We start from the raw sequence: 21319 nt of genomic DNA, 5'->3' as shown, positions 1-21319 counted from the left end.
TGCTGGGCCCAGGCACAGGATGAATGCTCTAATCCACATCATGAGCTCAAGTTTGGACCACACCGCTGGCCAAAAAAAACCCCATGTATCGATCTGAAATGTACACACTGCATTTTATTTCTTCATCTTGCTTTTATTACTTTGCAATAACAAAGTAATTTGTTCAGTTTTTTATTTAAAAGCGGCTGTGACTGTGATTCCACACACAGCAGTTGACTTTGCTCATGTGCCAATAGGCTGGTCCGAGTCCTGAGCAGTGCAGTCCATGACAGCAGTGGACGTTACTTGTTTTCCCTCTACAGGTACTGGTTTGTAGCTGTGAGCAAAATGATCAGTAGTTTGTGACTTTAAATTCAGAGAATAAAAAGGCCAGTTACAGATATAGAAAATGAAAACAAATTGGTCTAGTCGAACAAGTTATGTTTGTAGGTGCCATTACAATGAGCCTTAATTAACGAAATGAGAAGGGATCTAGCGAGAAAATCTAAAAGATGTATGTGAATGAATCCTCAATTATTGTTAATTCCTATTGTAGATACAATTGTGCATCAATATTTTAAATATTTTATTGCTGCACTCCACGGTCTTAAGTTTTCATTTTCCATTTTAAAATCGTACTTTTAAAAGTATAAGGTGAATGTGCAGTTGCTGATTGATGAAAAAGAACCTGGCAGTCAATTTGCAGGCACCAGGCTGTGCAAATGTCCAGACACGGGCTGTGTGCCAAAGCCTGTTTTCTACTCCTACTACAAAAGCTGTGACGTCAGAACAATGCTATATTAAGCTCAAACTATAGAAGCTGGTAATTATTTTATAAAAACAGTTTGATAGCGTACTTGTGCTGTTTGCTAATGCACTAAATTTGCAAACAATGGAAACATGGATGAGCATAGAAACAAAGAAATAAGACTGCGCAGTATGATTTAAAAATGTACCTACAAAAGCATGTGAAATAGATTGGAAAGCCTCTCCTTTAAAACATCTAAGCTTTTTGTTAGAAATTAACAATTGTAGTTAAGATGTAGATGAGATTAAGAGGGACCTTTGCTGGCTCTCCATGGCATTGCCTTCGGTCTCCCCCTTTAATAGATGTGTAAACATTTTCATGGACACACACACACACCCTTTTCCAACTGTATGAAAGACCACCTTGTCGAACAGATTAGGAGTAGCAACCACCTTTGGGCAAAAACTAGACATCAGGTAGAGATCTTGCTGATAATCCAGATTCCCACCCAGCCCTGTATTGCCACCAGCCTCACACACACCATTCAGAGCAGTTGGTAGATGCAATGGAGCCACATGTAACAGAAGTTTTTTTTAAAGTTCGCAGCCAGAAGGAAAATCCGTTTAAGTCAGAGCACTGAAAAAAAAAGAGTGATAACTACTATGGTGAAGAAGCAGTAGAGAAGCCATGAATGAATGTGTGGCGCTACACATCAATGCCATTGACCTCCCGGCTGCACGCAGCAGACCTGGCTCCCTACAGTGTGCGCCGGCACTGCCCAGCGTGGCGCGAACACCGACTGACCTGGGGAGCCATACTCGTGGCGAGGGAGGCGGCAGATCTTAGGCATGACTTCCATCAGGGTCTTCACGTACTGCAGGATGGTTCCCTGTAGCTGTGAGGGAGAGAAGAGAAACGGGTAAACGGACATGGTTCAATCACAATCGTGTGGAATCGCTGCTTCAGAGCACAGCAAACACACTGGTTTTGTCTGCTGCTGCACTAAATACGAGCTGTAAGCACCCTGATGCTTCATTCAAGAGCCATGATTAAGGCAACTGAGATATTTCCCCTGAAACTGTAGATTCTGTCAGACTGAGTACTTATATAAAGATATGAGTAACAAGGTTTACTTATCTAAACTTAACACATTCACACACGTGGCTCTTGACTAGAGATCATTATAGAATTATATAATCACAAAACAAGGACAATCATCTTCATGTCAACTTTTCTGTGAAACCCAAAGGTTACTGCATCCAATAAAATTTCAGTTTTACAGCAAATAGTAAGAATTGAACAGCCCCAGAGGACAAAAAAATGCCATTGTCACATTCTTCAAAAAGTAATATGAACACAAAGAATAAAGAATGATACTAGAGCTATATCAGTATATAGTGTGACTACAAGCCAAGACGGAATCTGTACTCACACTATACGATGAACATGTTACAGGGACACTACAATAATGAAAACATAAAAATGATTTTTAGAGGAAATTTAAAATTTAAATCTACCATGATGCGTCAAATCAAGTCCTTTGATTAATTCTTTCTTTGAATTCATTACTAAAAAACAGATTTCTTTGAGGTCTTTCTTTTAAATGTCAAGTGTTTCAGATATGTTCTAAGGTTTCTCCAGCAGCATTATAACTGGAGCAAAAGAAGCAAGTGGCCAAAGGCTTAAACTGACATTACACAGTACAGCAGTACTTCAAACTAATGTACTGCTTCATCTGCAACTGCAGGTACTCACACTAAACCAAGAGCTGGACATTTCTCTTTAGTAGGATGCAGCTATAATGGCAAATTAATGGGCTCTAAATTAAAGATTTTTCCTCAGCAACACCCACATTTCTGGCTGACAAAAGAAAGGTGTTGACAGTTATTTCCACTTACCAGACTCTTGACCACCTTCAGCAGCTCCTCCATCACCACGGCAATACCTTGGTAACCCAGGAGCCTGCAGATAGCCTTGAAATGAGGAGGCCCCACAAAGTTCCTGTAGAATCCAAAGATACTGCTGTATGCCAGATTCAGCGCCTGTGCAAAATAAAATAAAAAAAGTGTTCATCCAACTCCAACGGATTTATATAAAGCACTTGGCCTTGGTAAACACCAAACTTTATTTAATCCCAAAAGGAAGGCAATAGCATTTCCTCATAAAGAGTACACTCAAGAGTTTTTAGAAAAAACACAATCTTCTCTTTCAGCAATTTGTAGTGATTTGCAGCTCAAGAAAACCCTTTTCATCAAGCAACACAACAAATTAACATTTATATACTGTAATAGCTATTATATACCATTTGACTTCCCAAATAACTAATTTGGAACCTATCAGTTTCATAGTACATCTTAAGCATAGCAGGTTAATATCATAATCGTATTATGTCTAACAAGTTACATGTACTGGGGTATCATTCATCATAGCCTCTTTTTACACAGGGACACTGGATGACAGTTTGTGAAATACATTAAACAAGCACCAAACAATATTATATTTAAACAAACTCAAACTTGTACTCGGACTCCCTTTATATATCACAAAGACCCACATAAAGCTCTGATAACATTCAGTGGCAAAAACACACAATTAAGAAAACCTGAAAGGGGGGCAGTCTTTTTTATGGAACTGTACCTTAGTTAGCCCTTCTTAAACTCTGTGATCTAGCAAATGTCACAAAGCTGTGCGACTTAAAGAAGCATAAATACATTTTGTTGTGACAAGATAGTCTGCTTACTATGTATTGCTATGCTTTTCTACAACATTTACAGTAGTTGTAGCATTTGCTACAACTTCTTTCTTTAAGTAATATTTCTCCACTCTGCTCCTTTGTTTAATTTTTACCACAATAATTCTTGTTTCTTTGGGTTTTGGTTACATAGTTTGTATTTGCTTTATTTTTTTTAAGCTTTATGGTCAAAAGCTACAGTACCTCTGTTCAGTACAAAGGTTAAGCTGTTTGTGTCTACAGGGACATCTGCAATGGTGGTACTACCTGACATTATCCACATTAATAAAGGTTATTTTAGGTCAACTTTCCGACGACAAATGTACAGGGTACTGCAGCCATTTGAAACGTTTTTCCACAGAAGTGCACTCACACATACAGGACGTGCACAAGTCATTGTTAAGAGACAGTAATGGATATTTATCTAGGTACAACAATAAACTGGATTTCCCAATTAGATGAAAACATTTAAAACGCATAACCAGAATTGAAGTCATTGCATTAGTGGCAATAGAATTTCTTTGCAAAATCACAGACCAGCAACGTTTCTGGTCAAGAAACAGACACTGTGAAACTCCAATCTTTCCTTTAAAGCCGAGTGAAATGGGTCTCATTTCACTCGGCTTTAAAGGAAAGATTTGAGAGAAAGGAGAGTTGGTAAAGATGACAAGAGCACAAAAAAAAAAATAACGGTCCCTTATCCTCAGGATCCCAACTACAAATTGTTCTCCCCCCTGTGCTCTGGCAAAGCAGTACCACACTGTTAAAGCACAGACCACTAGACTCAAGAACAGCTGCTACCCTACTGCAGTGTGCATCCTCAACAGCTAACTGCAATGCCTCAGAATCGATGCCCCACATCTCCATTGTTCCTGCTGTGACTATTTCTTATGTTTGTAATGCACTGCCTGCACTGTGTGGTGCTGCCTGTTGTACTGTGCACATCCCGGGAGATCAGGGCGAATAAGAATTCCAGTGTTCATGGACATATGGAATACACTCCTCCACGACCACTCTGCAGGCTCAGGCTCATGGAGGAGGACACTTGTCTGCCTGTGCTCGTCACAGCTGAAGAGAAGGGGCTGCGAGCGCCTGGTTTTCATGCTCTTGGCGGGCCGGGTCCTGCACCGCGCGAGACAGACGGGCTCGTACCGCAGAACAAAAGCCAGCGGGAGGGCTCTCGGCCGTCTCCGCGTGCTCCCGCCAGCGCCACCGCTTCTCCTTTATTGCTGGCCTTTCATCTTTGCCGAGCAACGAGGCAGGACTTGCAGGCGCTGCTGCTCCTGGAGGCAGATGCTACAGAGCGACGGAGCGCCGCGACACGAGGGGACAAAAGACCGTTCAGGCTGCCAGCCCCCCCTTTCAGGCACTGGAAAGGTGGGAGCAAAGACGACAGGCGGGATCCCTCTCTAACAGAGGCAGCGGGTGGGGAAGTGACTGGCAGCTGCTGGCCGTGAAGAAAAATCAACTCGGCAAATGAACTCCTTGAGAGCAGCAGTAGGCAGCATCAGGACGACCTCTCTGCTGAAGACGCACGGCTTCTTGTGCTAACCAGCTTGCCTCCTTTCCCCTCTGTGACAGCACGTAAGTCTACACGCTTTACAATTCCCTCCGGGCATGATTTTAACTACAGATGCAGGTCTCTTCAGTAAAACTTAGAAAACCGGCAGAAGCCCACACTGTCAGCCAGGCGCGCTGAGAGGAGAAGAGGCTGTAAATACACACCTTGTATCAAACGGCTCGCTGTTAAAAAGCAAATGTAAAATCAGGGAGCAAAAAAGTCTTTGTAAGACTGGATTTTTTTTAAGGAATATGGTTCTTTTTGGCTGCTTTGAAGGATTTCCTTCAAAATAATGAAGCTAAAAGGGGGCTTAGGGAGAAGACATTTTTTTTAACAAAAATCAGTTTTTGTCTAGTTGAAAAATGGAGCGTAGCTCCTTTCCGACTCCAACTCGTTCATTACAAGGGTTACCGTTTCCTGCTGTAAAAGATCTCCAGTTATTCAGAACCGTCTTTTAAAATACATTTTAAGATTTAAATAATGGAAAATACATTCTAAACAGCTTGAAGGCCATTTTACCACACCGGATTGATAGTCTTAAGCTTTTTCTTTTGTTTTCACTTAAATCAGGGAATCTGAAAAATAACAGATTGCACCAAAACAAAAACCTAAAAATCTAAGTGATAGAATGGCTGAATTTCAATTGAATATAAAATAAACTGTAAAAAAAGCAAAACCATAAATGACATTTTAAAAGCTATTTTTAGTGCTGAGTGTTAGAGCTATGGAAAACTAATAACTAGATTACATGAATTACAGGAATATGACTATTTATCCAGAAAACTAATTTTAAGAACTAAAGAAACTCTAAAATACTAATTAATCAGGCATTTGTAATCACCCATATTAATGTAGTATATTAATAAGCAATATCAAGTAAATTCTGAAATCGAACGACTGGCTGCTCCAGGTATATACATAATACTCCTAACTGCATAAAATACATAAAAGCTGAAACTCACCTCTTGACAGGACAAAGCACAAGGCTAAAGCTACATTGGAGTGGCTTACGAATCCAAATGTATTTAAATGGCCTAATCAAAGTCCTGACCTGGGTCCCACTGAGACACTGTGGAAAGAGTTTAACACTGTTCTCACAAGTGATCACCAAGGAACCCGAGAGAGCTGGAGCAACTCGGCCAAGAAGAATGAGCTAAAACTGCACCAAGCTGGAGTACAAAGTTCGTTAAAACCAATGCAAAAAGACTTGCTGCTGTAATTGCTGTCAAATATTGATTGCACAGGTCTGAATACTTATGCAATCATTTTCCTTTAGGGCTTTCACTTTTAGTTTTTGCTGGCTTTTACTATAACTTACCGAGACATCTCTTGGTGTGGTAATTTTTTTAATAAAACACGTTTATAAATGTGTATTCCTCCCCCTTTAATTTTTCAAAATGCAACACCATGGGGAGGGTCTGAATACATTAAGGCACTGTAGAACACTAGTTTTTACATGAAAATGTTACCTAATACAATAATAAATTAAAGTGCAAGAATGTCAACTGTCGTTCAAGTAGAAAGGGTTTTAAACAAATAGCTAATACTGGCTCCTGGAATGGAAATCTCACACGATAAAAAGCACAAAAATTCCACTAGTCTGCAAACGAATGCTACTCTCCTATCAACAGACTGCCACCTAACATTTCCCCACCACCAAATGTTAACACTCTTGAGGAGGTTTGCGAAATTAGCAGTGTTGACAATAAAAGAGGTCAAGTGAGAAAACTTGAACTCTTCAAAATTGAGGTCAGGTTTCTGAGCATAAATCCTCTGGAACAGACAATAATCCTGGAGAGTTCTTGTGACTGACCTTGCTGTTAGCACGGGAGAGGAGTTAGCATTCCTCCAAGAACAGTGAAGAGGAATAAGTAAAGAACAGGACAAGCGAGTGCAAAGTGATCTCCATCAGCGTGTAGGTGGTTTAAAAAGCCTTGCTTCCCCCTTTTGTTTCAGTTCCTGTCCTCAGCAAAGGGCTCCCAGCAGCTGCAAGGCCTGGAAAGTTTAGGAATCCCTGGCCAACACATTCCCATCCCACTAACTATCTGGTGGCACTCGGTGAAATTATTTATACAGCCTTATGTGTGGATTTCAATGTCCTGTAAGGAAACCATTTTATCACTGAACTGAAAGTCTTTCACTGAGCATGTGATGCATCTTTACATAAAACGTCTCTCAGCATGCTGCAGTATTATTGCAGAATGGATTTAAAGAAAGGTACAATCAGTCCATATCATGTTTTTCCTAAAACGTTTCTGTGACACAAGAAGCAAGAGAAAGAACTGACATACCGAGACAAAAATGAGTGATTTGTGAAAGGATTTAAAAATTAGATTAAATCAATGCCACATCAAAACATGGCAGCATTTATGGTAAAATAAATGTTGCAGACAATGCTGCAGCCTTGACAAATTGCAGGTAGCCTGCAAATGGAAAACCAGGCTTTTACAGAGTTGAAAAGGCTCTTGGAGTAATGAGTGGGGAACCTACAGGACTTGAAGGCACCTCAAAGACAACAGGTATTCACTGTGACAGGAAAGAGAACAATCACCTACAGCTGCACTCAGGATAAAAGGAACACGAACAAAGGGCGCTACAGATTAATGTTAGGCCTATTTCAGGCACAGCATTTTTTATCAGGGTTTAAATTGTTTATAATGAATTAAAATAATTTTAAGTTTCTCTACATTAAAAAAAAAACCTTGATGACATTATGTCCAACAAATGCCTCTCACACAGATGGTTTGCCACTAAGAGGTATTTAGCTATTAACAGCTTTAAATTCCTTTTCATTCAGATAACCTGCCTGCTCTTATCTTTCCAAAAGGGTTATGTCAATAACAGAGCTGCTGAAATGCCCTTTATGAAAGAACCTTAAATAGTGCAACAAGCAATAATATTTCAAACAAGATGTTATACACACTTATTGTTGGCGTTACATACAGACAACTGGGGGGACATTAGTTTAAAATCAAGCCTTTAGGCAAACCCTTTTCTTGCTTCCAGTCCTAATGCTTATTGTTATTTACAGAAAATGGGTAAAAGCACTGAATCCCTTGGCAAAGGAAGACTTTTTTAAACTTTACCTTCAAGACCTACGCTGACAAAGCAGGGAAAGATGGGAATCGCAATTCAAAACATCACATCCACCTCGGCCACAGTGACCTGGCCAGCTTTCCCAAGCTGCATAGACAGCTTCTACAGCGTCATGTACCACCCCAACTGGAACAGCCTCCTTACGGGCTACTCCAAAAAGAACTTCTTGAAGGAGGACCGAGTCCCGGCTGGCCAGACCTCCACGAGCTTGGGCAACCTGAGCCCGCAGACCACCTACATCCTGTGCGTGACCTGCCAGTCGGCCAACCCCTCCAGCGACCAGTGCCGGATCTTCAACACGCTGGGGCAGGACAGCACGGCGGCGGGCAGTGGGAGGAAGGAGCTGGCCATGGGGATCTGGCTGGCCAGCAGCATCCTCCTCCTCATCATCGCCGGCATCCTCCTGTACGGCTGCCTGCACACCTGGTGTCGCAAGCGTCAGGACCACCCCGAACGGAGCTGTGCCCACCCAGGCCTGCCCCAGCCCGCCGACGAGGCTGAGGAAGACCAGTCCAGGCTGCATGGCCGCGGCCACAATGGTGAGGATGCCCAGCTGGCTACCATCATAGAAAACCCTTTCGCTTCAGCGGGGCCCCCTGCGATCAGCGGCCAAGATCACGAGCTGGTGTCCCTGGCGAGCCGAGGCACAGATATCCCATCGCAAAGGCCGTGAATATCTAGTTCTGTCCAAAGCCGGCTTATTTCCTTCTCGCCTCAGCTGCTACTCTGTCTCTTCAACCAACAATGGAGAGAAACAAACCTTCTTCTGTGTGCGATTATTTGTAGGCGTCTTGTTGTCAGGTGTTACTAAATATTTGAATGCCATTGCACCAACTACCTGCCTTCATGGCAATGGAAGAATATGTCGTTTTAAAAAAAAGTGCAGTGGTCAAAAATGATCTTTTGAAAAGCTGAAAAAAAGTTATTTGCATCCATGGAAAACGCTTTTCTTTTATTGGGTCCTTGAAAACAATGGGTCTGGAAAATCCCTATCTTCAAACAAAATAATTTGTCTTCTTCCTCACAGTTTGCAAAATGTGTGGCTGTGCTTCTGTATCGCAGAACGTGCTTAACGTTCTTAACTGTGCCAACTTGTTTTGTCAAGTGTCCCATTACAAACATTTTGGGGAACTGAACTGTTTTATTTGGCAATTTGAAAAAATGTTTCATTACAGAGTGTGGCTTTTTGTTCAGACTAAACCTGACTTCAAAATGCCTTTTACTTTCTCAGGAATCTGGCTTATTGTATGATACAATCTGTAATTACAGGGGAAAAAAAAATCACTGAAATTTTCACAAGCTTTAATAGTAACAATACGAAGAATACCTATTTAAACTGAAGGACACAATATTCTCTCTTCCTCTTACAGAGGAATTCAGGCCTAATATTATTAACTATACACATTAAGCCCGTCTTCACTTAGACAAACAACAAATATAACGAGGCGAAACTCGAGGTCTTGAAAACTACACTTGACCAGTATCTCAATCACTGCAAACGCACATTAATTTTAATAACTAGTATGGCGAAACACATTAATGGTCTTTTGGTTGTTACAAGGCACCTTTGTGAAGAAGTCCTCTTTCTAGCCCTTCTGGAAGGCGGGGGGGTAGGTAATTAACCCAATTCCACAAACTGCCAAATGTTCTGGAATTTTTCTGCAATAATTGAAGCCACACTTGCCGTATTTGAAAGTCTATCCTGTGAGATGTAATGCTAAAAGCTTGCAAGTTCTGCTTTTATACATATTAAACGATCATTCAGTGAAAATGCTACCTGTTCGTTTCTGGGGAATTTTTGGCGCTGAAGAAAGCCAAACAAATCTGCTCACAAACTTATTTGGTAATAAGAAATGTTTTCAACACCTGCCCTCGATTCTTTCAAGTCTGTACAGTACTTTAACATTTTCTCGGGAACATCTGCGGTTGCCAATTAATCACAAAGAAGTATGCCCAAAGAAACTAAGTCAATAAAACAAGGAGTTTTCAATACTGCTGTCTGACCGACTCACGAGCTGGCCAGAGACAACCGTCGTACAAAGCTGTTCCACAGAAGAGGGAGTGGGATGTCAGATGTTAGCAGTCAGTAGCTTTCTGTCGCTTGAATAGAATAACAAACAGCCCCTGGCAAGGTCTGTTCAGCCCCATCAGCCCTACACCACCCTAACAACTGAAAACCACTGGGCTGCCAATTTGAAGTTTAACAATACAAAAGCCAAATGATATTATGATGCAATTCTATATGAAACACAATTGTGCTTTTTTTGAAGCATCAGGAAAATAAAGAATCCAGTAACGTCCTCATTCTATTTTACTCTTCTTGCTATCCTATTTGTTGCTAAATGGTAGTGCAAATGAATGATGGAAAGTATTTCAGGATATGTGCAGTACCTGTCCGTGATTGCTACAAATCAAGTTACCGATCAATATTTTAAAATAACGCAGTCTCTTCAAGAGGAGACAGTTTTTGATAACTGGAAATGAAAGTATGATGGCTCTATAAAATCCTGTTTCAGAAAGAACACTTAAAGATGGCAAAGGAGGAAAAGAAACACTGCATTGTTAAGACGCCTGAAAACACTTAACGCACTGCATTTTCCAACCCTGAAGAACTGAAACCAAAATGAGTCAGCATGGAAGTCAATGTCACCACTTGCAGCAATTCATGTACAAGAGTGAAAAAAGTGATCCGAAAAGGTCTTTCCTTCCCTGGCATCAGGGTGAAGCCTAAGGATAGGGCTTGAGGTTTTAGGTTAGGGGTTACGTTAGGGCTAAGGCTAAGATTAGCATTATTTTCAGCACCAGAGGGGCTCCAGTAAGTTCCAACAGTACTTTGAAATTATTTTAAGACCTTTCTGGGGGAACTTAAAACTACTTCATAAAGTTCAAAGAAGCTGTCAAAAAATGTCTGATGCTGTTACATCCTCATGTTTTCTGTACCTTGGCAATAAATCATAACCTTTCAAAAATAAAACATAAGGCATGTATACTGTAGCTTTCGTGCTGATATTCACTCAAAAACCCTTTTCATTTCATTTTTTAGTTTCTTTTAATGAGTTGGAGTCTCATTAATTGGCGTTTCCCCCCAATACTTCTAAATCATCGGTGACCGTTTATGGAGACTTCAAAAAGAGCTAGTGGACTTGACAGGGAAACTATTCTCTGAGGTGGACAGACTTACATGACAGGTAATTCATTAATCATGGGTGACTGGGGCCTCAGGACACAGCTGTCCCAAATTCTGCAGTCACCCTTCAAGACCATACCAACAGCAGTACGTACAAGTGCTTAACACATAAGATCCAATAAGACATGGCAGACGTTAAGATGCCTTTACACAAAGCCCAACATAGACACAAAAACTGCCTCTGAGCAAAAGCATTTACATTACATTCGTGTTTTTAAGGTCCCAGTAGTTAATAGTTCTGAAAATGCATTCAAAAGAGTCCCTCAGATTGAAACACCAACATTAAAATTCATTACTTTTTTTTCTCCCACTATTTCATTTTTTTTTTTTACTCTCACACCAAGACAGACAAAAATAGAGGGCTCCGACACACACTGGGCACTTAACAAGCCAATCTGTACTCTGTGCACGTACAACACCATGAAGATAATACAATGTGGAGAGAAAAAGATTTTTTTTTTCCTCCTTGCCATATTTCCACAGCTGCTCATTAACCCGTTTATCTAATCAATGCCAGCTAAAGCAATAAATCCCGCGAACATCACCAATATGTCACAGTTTTAAACTGAATTAAACTAATCATAAATGAATTTGAAAACAAGAGTTAGAACCACAGAGAACAGAATGTTATACGTGCACCCCTTTCATAAGCAGAACTGACGTGGATTTCACCCTTATCCTATACTATTTAACAAACCAATAATCCTAGAGATCAAATTTAAGAAATGGTGAATTAAGTGTTTGGCCTTCACACTTTTCTCAGAGGTTGCTGGCTCCAGCTTCTGGACTGTATAACACTTCAAGGCCTTTGAGGGCTACCTGTGATGAGCACATGACTTCACAAGCAAGCACTGATGAGCCACTGACCTTTGAGCCATACAAGTACTGTGGCTGCGCATTGGGTGGTTTGTCCCTCTGGAACTCCTGGGAGAAGGGCAGAACAGTGCGCACATACCTGCGGAAAAACACAGCAATTCCAATATCTGAAACACCACCCTGGAAGCATGACAACGATGCAAACCCCATGCTTACATTCTGGTTTGAAAAGCTGAAAACAAGGGCTTTGGTCAACAATCAAAAGGTAAGCTAAGGCATTTTTTTAGAAATGAACAACTTCTTTAGAAGATCAAGCTTACCGCAGTGAGAGTGAGCTCTGTCTTGCCAGGAGGAACTTTAAAATTCACTCACACACCGGTGCAAATCTGAAACCCCTAGGTCCTCACGGCTTTGCAAGTGAAGCACTTCAATTATTCTTTTAAATCACTTTGTTTTGGATAACAGAAAAATATTATTATAGTAAGCAGGGATTGAGGCGATCTGCAGAAACCAAGGAGACACTGAAATTCTAATATGAGCATTCGCCCCCACACACACACAAAAATCCGAAAGGATTAAAGTCTCGGTTATTACAACTTCCACATAAGAGCACACCTGGGCTGCAAAGATTTATGGCCACAGCAGCAGAGTGCTGTTCCAACAGCAAGAGAACAGTGCACTCTTCTCAGAGAGAGGGGATAACCAGGGCAAGGAAAGAGCTCACTGGCTCTAAGAGATGCAAGGCTGATAGATCAGGACAGCGGTGACCACATGGTTGACATCACCCTATAACAACACTTTCAAACACAGATAGAGAGGCAGATCCATCATGGGACCAATCCTCCAGCCTGAGCCACAAGATGGCTGCAAAACCAGGATACATTTATCTTGAGAAGCACATATCCTCTGTAAATGTCAATCACTGCCTGAATCAGTACTTTGGCCGAGTATTTGTTCACATTTAAATCAATAAATCCTGCAGAAGGAAAATCATTTTAAGTGTTTTGTATTTGGACCCCCACTCCTCTTCTCAACTTTTGAAGAAGTTGTTTTTTTATTTGTAATTATAAAACAATATATAATGACATTTATTAATATATACTGCATGTAACATTATATTTAATATTACTTTTCAATTACTCCAAGCAATGCAGCCAGCTGGAAAAGATGCAGTCTGAGCAAAAGGTGGCTCCATTTTAAAATGGTCAGGGAAATTACAATCACAAGCAATATCTAACTTTTTGTTTTTCATAGAAAACAGAAAATAATGAAATTGTCCAAGTAATAACACATTTAGGAACAAGTAACAGGTTTATTCCATGCTGAAAAGAGAAGAGAGAAAACAATGTTTCGGCTGTGAAGCCTTCTTCAGGTGTCGAACACAATTAGTGTACCGATATAACCAAACATGTGCCTATTTGGAGTATGAACTGGCCTTCCTGAATGTGGAGAAGTACAGGCTAACTTACCTGTTGGTGGATCCATTGTAGCAGTAGTTGGGAAGGAAATCATAGTTGAGCTCCCAAAAGACATGAAGGGTGATTCTGCCATAAGGCGCAGACACGTTGTGGTTGGCCTCTCTGAACATGGCATCCAGGCTGTCCAGAGTCAGGAACTTACTGAGCAACTTGTGCGTCATCCGATTGATCTCCAGTAGCCCATCCAGCTCCTGAAAAAGTGCATCAATCACTGGTCAACTTTCATCATGCACTATACAACTCTCAGATCCAGATCAGACCACCTGCTAAATTTAGAAATGAGTGTCACTACAACACTGCCATTTTCATGTTGATGCGAACCAGGATGTTCTTAAGGAGCAGAAGTATTAAATGAGGCCCCTGAATACATAAGATTAACGCTCTGACCAGGAATCCACCTTGCAATCAATTACCATGAATTATTAAACGGTAATAAAAAAATACTCAATTACTATAATATTACACACATTCACCATGGGGTTTTTATTTTTTGTTCTTAAGTCTGATTTATTACTCTTACAAAGGCTCCAAGCAGGACCTTCATGTGATTCAATGCTAAATCAAAGCAGGGAAGGACTGTGTGTTTAATTACAAAATTCTACCTCTAGAGAAGAACCTTGGTGAGCCTTGTAGAACCTTGTTGAGCCCGTTACAATTCATCACGTGCACAACAGACAGGCCTACCATGATAGAGGTGAGATCCTCACTCTCGAAGCGGCTGATGGCCAGCTCAAGGGACTTGTACATGGCGGCAGAGACGCGCTGAGTGATCAGGCGGTTCAGGTCTATGGATCTGCCCAGGAGCTGGATTGATCATACGAGGTAAAAAAAAAAGAAAGAAAAGAAAATGTGTTTTATTTTTTGGTGTGAAATCCTGGTATTTGCCACCCCCCCGCCCACCATACATACAACAGAATCTTATGATTACAGACTGACTCTAACATCCTTCAGTATTTTGACAAATCTTGTCCTTAAACAATTACAAAGACAGCAGAGGTGTCCCAAGAAAAAAGAAAAAAGAAAAAAGAAAATAATATCTATGCAAAGGAAGTTCTGCACCTAATAGTGTTGGGTCTCACATGCTGATTAGGTTTAGCGTGAAGTTTAAAACCTATTTCATTACATATGGCTGAACACATACAATACATTTGCATAACTTTAGACAATACTGACTAAGGTTCTATAGGTTTAGGATAATGTAGCTTTAAAACTGTGTGCATGTGACAGATTTCACTTGACAAACATTACAGAGAAAGTTGTTCCACCCGAGGAGTCACAGAACTCTCTGCGGGCCTTAGAGTAATAAGAAATTTTATGGAATCACATCAGTTTGAAGAAGTAAAACAGGATGAAAAGCAGAACACTGCAGCAGAGCTGTCTGACCATCTGATATCTCAGTGAAGAGGCCTCCAGCTCTGTACGCTTTCATAGACTCAGCAGGGTCTCTCCATTTCTCTCCTTTTGGCACCTGCTGGGTACTGAGCATTTCCATTTTTTACACAAGCCTGAATAATAAACGCAGTCCACAGAGTCAGCACAACACACACTGACAACTATTGGATCATCCTCCTACAGCTACATATTCCGAGGTGTTCAAGGTCAGTTATATAATATATCTGGAAAGCAGCAGGATCAAGTCCTTAGAGTCTGACCACAGCTCAGAGCAGAGCAGAGACTGATTTGCTGCCCACACTCTACTGCAACAGCAACAAAGCGACTGCCCCACTATGAATAGCGTGGTTCACACCGGGTGAGACTGAAACAATACCCATGTACAGAATTCTACAACATTACAAGTCAGCGAAGCAAGAGGTTTCCTTACCTGAACATGCTTCTGCTTCAGCAAGGTCTCGTATCTGTTGGAAGCTGGCCAGGGGATGTTAGCTCCTTGATTCTTGCACTCTGCTCGCAGACGTTTGTCTAAGAGCAGGCTGTCAACAGAAGTCAGTGGAGATGCATGTTATGAAAACTAATGGACATCAGAGGAGCTAAAAAAACGGAATAAGTTGTTCACCTTTAAACCTATACAAAAAGGGAATAATCAAACAAAGGCAAAAGACTCTACAAAGCTGAAGAGGAAGTACTACCTGGTGCCTTTTCTGTAAGAGCTAGTCTTATAAGGCTAAAAATACATTTTATATGGTTTTGTACAAGTTCCAAGCTCCTTAATGAGAGTAGAAATATATGAAACTTAACATAATATGTCAGCATATGATGCTAATGGTGTTGTTTCTACTCTTCATATCAATTGAAGGTTGATAAATACCCATTTTCATTGTCAAATATAGAAATACTTATTTTGCCAAACTAATGCAGTAAGATTGCTGTTTTTTTTTAATTGCAGCAATGGTAGTTTTATCTGCTGAAGTAAACCAGCAAATTCCTTATACACCCATATGCAAGGCATATGTACAACTGTTTTTATGAGGATGGAATTGTTTTCTTATGCAATGTAATGGGAGGCAGAGAATTTCACAATGAAAGAGGGGTAAAAATCCAATTTCTTACTCTCTACTTGTTTCCTCATGTTCATCTCTAGTGTAACACCTATTATATTTACAGATATCAGAAAGCACCTTTCTCAGTGCATTTACATACCTTCCAGCCAGAATCTTGTAGTAGGCAAATATCTGGTCCGCAAGCTTATAAACAAATTGGTCAAAACACAGGTTTACCTAACAAAAGAAAAACATATCCCTTAGTGACAGACTGTCTTTTCTTTATAATCCTTTGTTACAATATTTTTCTTCAGCTGAACTCCTTCTAGAAAGCCCCTTCAAAATTGTATTAAAAACAGAAAAAAATACAATAAGGAATACATAAATACCTGAATAAAGTTAGTTTGTGGGTCATGTCCTTTCTAAGAAAATATGTGGAAATAATTGCTCCAGATCCTGCTGTTGTGTCCTTGAACTGTGTCCTAACAAGTTATTGTGAACTGGTACAGATTTTGCCTTTGCCTCTTCTGCACCCAAACTCCATTCTCCCACCTGCAGAGCCTGATCACTTTCCTCCTTTACTCCTCAGTGCTGCTCAGTCCCCCTAATTAACTAGTGCACTTAGCTAATTAATTATCAAGTCAATAACTACATATAGCGAGCACCATATAATCTCAAAGGTAGTGAGGGACTGAGGCATTATGGTGCACAGCTGTAATATTGGCATTAGTTTCAAATTAAACTACAAACAAAAGCATCCAATGTGCACTACAGCACTGGTTATGTACGACATGAAAGCACCTTCTAGCTTTCAGGCTATGGGCACAACATGCACTGCAAGCTTTCAATATTCTGCGTACTGCATCTTTTTCATCCATGAGTTAAAGATAAAAAAAGCCCTAAATATTTATGATTTAATTGTATCCTTTCCTTTTTGTAGTTGTAGTGACGGGGAAAAAAGCTTAGCCTGAACCAGGCAGTACCATAAAAGATTTAAGGATTCAGGGAGGCACTGGGCAGCTCCATTAAGCCTTGAAATGAGATCTAATTTGTGATGAGAAAGGCCATTTCCAGAGAAAACTGGGAGAAGAGGCAAATAAAGTGTATTTCCTGCAGTTTCCTGAATTCCAGCAGTGTTAAAGAGTGTTTTCACTCTATGTTATTACCGTGAAGGGGTGTTTATGAGTAACCACATCCAATGTATTGGTATCATAGAAAGTATTTCCACTTAGGGTCCAGTGGCTATTTCGGATGTTATCCTGCCTTTCAGTTACTGCTGAGGTGTCACATACAATAGTCATTTCTGACATATTGGCCTGTTTAAAAAGCATTTCAGCCAGGTCTGGAATAATCTGGAATAATGATTTCTACACTTCCACAATCCACAGTGTCTCCTACGTTTCACATCATCGAAGGCAAAGAAAACTGAAGTGTGAATTAAAACAGTACCTCAGCCTCAATCTCATCGTACAGGAATTGCTTCTTGAACTTGGTCAGGGCATAGTGGGCACTGTCATTGTACAGGTCCAGGGGATAAAGAACATACCTGTGGGAAGGCAATACAACCATTACAATATACGAGACTCTGATCATTTCTCACCCAGGTATACAAATACGTATCACTGTAAGTACACTGTAAATGAACACACGTCTGTTCAAGTGACAAGAAACTAAAATGGTTGTCCTGAAATTTCCAGACTTTTCTTTAGTACCTTTTTACAGTGGTTCCACCCAATATTTGTATGGCAGATACAGATACAGACTGCAGTCTTTGTATGTTTGAATGGGTAAATGATTTTGTTTTAAAAAAAAGAAAAATGCTGTCAATACATAAACTGCTCAAATAAAATGGCAGCAACTAAAAGTGAGAACAAACAGGAAGTTTGTGCAAAATAGTCTTTTTTAAAAATTCCCTTGTCAAAGGCTTTTTCCCCCTACACAGAACATCGTTGAAATGACAGACTGCTCAATTTCAGCTGAAAATAATGAAAACAATTCTTGTGCTGTTCAAGACAATTTTTGTATTGAAAAAAACCATTTTGTTTTGTTGCTATTATCTGGAAAGCATTCTCAGACTAACAGTCAACCAACTTCTTCAATGCCTTAAGAAAACCTACTTGATCTGAATACATTTCACACTACTGCTAATGATTGTACTGAATTATGGAAATTACTGCAAATGTTTTATTTTCCAGGAATCAGAAACAACAAATTGCTTTGTTTTCCATTTCTCAGCTTTTTATTCCCCTTCTCCCTCAGCCAAGTACAAAGTTGTCAAATCCAAAGTGTCATTTTTTTCAATGATTCATTTGTTTCTCTCTTCAATCACTAAACGATGTTCTTTCAATTCAACGCGCAAATGATTCCATCTCTCCCACAAATGATTTAGGACTAAATAAACTGGGGGGGCACGCAGTTTACCCATAAACGCACCAATAAATGCCATTTACATGCTACTGATACATTACCGCATTGTAAACTTAAATATGCTGTACGCTATTTTTTGCAGGTTAGAAAAAAATATTATCTGGAAGTCTTATTTAGTAGACTAAATAATAAATGACTAGAATCCTAAGCAAATATTCAAGTCACCAATCCCGGTAGACTGGGATTAAAGAAGCTGAAGCTTTGTAATATTACCACACAGTCTTTCAAAGTGAACAGTTTCTGTGCAGAACTTGAATCACAGAACCAGCTAACATCCGTGCTGATGGACACAGCTAGACCGGCACACTGAACTGAGGTTCTGCAGGCAACCTCATCACACCATACTCCTACACTACCCACCCGTCTAACCTCCACGCTGATTTCACAGTGACTTTCAAGATAAAACACTGAGAAGTCTTTTTCATTTACTATTAGGGGCTCATGATGAAAGCATTACACTGAAAGGTACACAAGAGTAACATGCTGAACAAAAAACAATCCAAGAAGCTGCCAAGGAGCCTGAATGATAGCTTTTATGATGACTTTTTTTCTGCTTCTCGCACAGTCTATCCAGACGCTGCAAGCATTAATTTAACACAACCTTTTTAACCCACTCCAGGGATTCTAAGTGGAAGAGGCTGATGGCTCAGTCTCCACTGCTCCTGAGTTCCCCATTATTTATTTAACTGGGCATGCCATGCTGAGATAAAGACAGATTTTGCAGAATGTTCTATAATCAATTGCCATCTACAGGCAGATATTCTACATAAAACTGAATTTATACTGAATCACACATTCATTTTTTACAAATGGTGTTCAGTTTTGCCCATGTGTAAAAAGCTGTCTACCTTTGCAGTGTTTCACTTGCAGATAAGAATTGTACGACAAGATTTTTAGGCATACAGTGAGTCCCTCCCCATGTAATCATCGCAGTAGGGCTGTCTGTGGGGGTGAGGTGCTTGAATTTACCTTCCACCGATATTTACAAGGCTTAAATTCCAGCTTTGAACAATGGAGGTCACAGATACAAACAGAACACCTCAAATCCAGTGCTTAGGAGAAACCCATCTGTACCTCCTCAAAAGCCCCCAAAAGAGAGCTTTTCTTAACTGGATGATCTCTGGGATTTCACGGGAATAAGACAAGATGAAGACCCTTACTCCATCATGGACGCCTCCTTGGTCTCCAGGATGTGGTCTGTGAGAATCCAGGGCATGGACATCTCGATCGGGAACTGGATCCTGCGGCCCATTGTGAGCTCCAGGAAGAACTCCCGGAACCACAGCTGGGACAGGTCACAGCACTGCTGCAGCGTCTCTGGTGGGGAGAGGATACACAACAGGACGGCACAACATGACTGGGCCGGTCTCCACACCGTCACCAACGAGGTTCAGCACCGGACATTAAGGCTGGCTTCTGTTCCGAGTCAAATTGACATATTTGTAACATATGTCATATTCTGACACCCGAAATCCATCCGGTTTGTTGCTGTAGCTGGAAAGGACAAATAGCAGTATCTTGCTAAAGAAACGGTATAACTAATAAGACCATGCTTACACATGAGAGGAAGTTTAAGAAGGTAACTGTGATGGCATATATATGGCATATATATATTATATTCCAAGCTGAAAGGAAAAGAACAGAGACACAATGTTCCAGCTGTGGAGCCTTCTTCAGGTATAAGGTGTCAGGTTTTTTTTCTTTTCCTTTGAGTACAGAATAAACCTGTGCCTGTTCCACAAGAGGAAGCCAAGCAGGCCCATTTAACCAATTGGGTTGCTAAAGGTTAGTAACTAACTGATACGAGAATGTGATCATCCAGTTCTTGAAGAACTGGTGAGCAAAATTCACCACCTCCTCTATTGTAAATGTACATCCTCACAGGTTCTATGTGTGTCCTCTGTCAAGGCTCATTACCAGATTGATTTTGTCTATTCCTTGTAGCCCATCAGCAAAGGACATTCCTTTGGGTCCATACTTGGTCTCTTATTTACAAACATTACAAATGAGGACTTACTACAGCTTTATGTAATTTCAACATAATACTCCTTAATTTAAATTTCACAAGCATTATCAACATATCCTAACAATTGGCTTGCATCTTCTATCTCTTCTCCATATTACCTAAATGTTAATGATGCATCAACAAAGACACTTAAATATTTTTTTAGATGCAGCTTCAAGCTCAGGTTTTTCTATTTTATACTGTTGTTTTTTTATCTACACTGTTTGACTACACTAAAAATCTTATGCCAGATTCCTAAATCGTTTGGAATTTCCTTTGTATCTTCATCAGTTTGCTGATTTTCTTATTTCAATTTTAATCTCAGAACTTGACTAGTGCACTACCTGTACCTGCAACATACATAATTGATATAATTGACATATCAAGCGACAAATGTGAATAATATGACAGTGAGTTACAACCACAAAGTAAGAGCTTAACCACTATAAAGGCTACGAGGTCTAAAGATCACAAAGGAAAGAAAGAAAAGCTGGCACGGAGTTTGCCAGAGTACCGAGTATCTTAATAATAATAACATCACTTTATTAACCCTTTACAATTTCTTGCATTAGGGATTATCTTTTCGCATACCCCAGCTTGCTCTCCATGAGACATACAGACGGGGAGAGAGCCTGGGGTCAGAGCGCAGGGTCAGCCATTGTACAGCGCCCCTGGAGCAGTTGGGGTTAAGGGCCTTGCTCAGGGGCCCAACGGAGTAGGATTCCTCTGCCGGCTGCAGGATTTGAACCGGCAACCTTCCAGCCACAGGCGCAGATCCTGAGCCACAGAGCCACCACCCCGCCCCAAAGAGTCATTAAGAGTCATTTAAAATAAAACTAATGGTTCTAAGATG

At 40.4% G+C, this 21319-nt stretch overlaps 2 protein-coding genes across 2 annotated transcripts in view; one reads left to right on the top strand and one right to left on the bottom strand.

The window, feature by feature from the left end:
• Window positions 1–21319, bottom strand: part of cyfip1 (cytoplasmic FMR1 interacting protein 1) — a 64396-nt gene that overhangs the window by 11245 nt on the left and 31832 nt on the right. Inside the window, exons 17-25 of the mRNA XM_069179067.1 lie at window positions 19622–19778; window positions 17484–17580; window positions 16195–16271; window positions 15419–15527; window positions 14281–14400; window positions 13588–13787; window positions 12170–12257; window positions 2626–2769; window positions 1532–1622 (exon numbers count right to left, since the gene is read on the bottom strand). Of these exons, the coding sequence (XP_069035168.1) occupies window positions 1532–1622; window positions 2626–2769; window positions 12170–12257; window positions 13588–13787; window positions 14281–14400; window positions 15419–15527; window positions 16195–16271; window positions 17484–17580; window positions 19622–19778 (1083 nt within the window). The remainder of the gene's footprint in view (window positions 1–1531; window positions 1623–2625; window positions 2770–12169; window positions 12258–13587; window positions 13788–14280; window positions 14401–15418; window positions 15528–16194; window positions 16272–17483; window positions 17581–19621; window positions 19779–21319) is intronic.
• LOC107079512 (fibronectin type III domain-containing protein 9) lies at window positions 4269–11094 on the top strand. The gene is made up of 2 exons (XM_015364167.2): window positions 4269–5042; window positions 8051–11094. Exon 2 carries the CDS (start codon window positions 8138–8140, stop codon window positions 8786–8788), a length of 651 nt encoding a protein of 216 aa, XP_015219653.2. The 5' UTR covers window positions 4269–5042; window positions 8051–8137; the 3' UTR covers window positions 8789–11094.

This window comes from Lepisosteus oculatus, chromosome 15 (assembly GCF_040954835.1).
Source record: "Lepisosteus oculatus isolate fLepOcu1 chromosome 15, fLepOcu1.hap2, whole genome shotgun sequence".
In the NCBI taxonomy this organism is placed as follows: Eukaryota; Metazoa; Chordata; class Actinopteri; order Semionotiformes; family Lepisosteidae; genus Lepisosteus; species Lepisosteus oculatus.
This window is presented reverse-complemented; position numbering and strand designations above follow the sequence as displayed.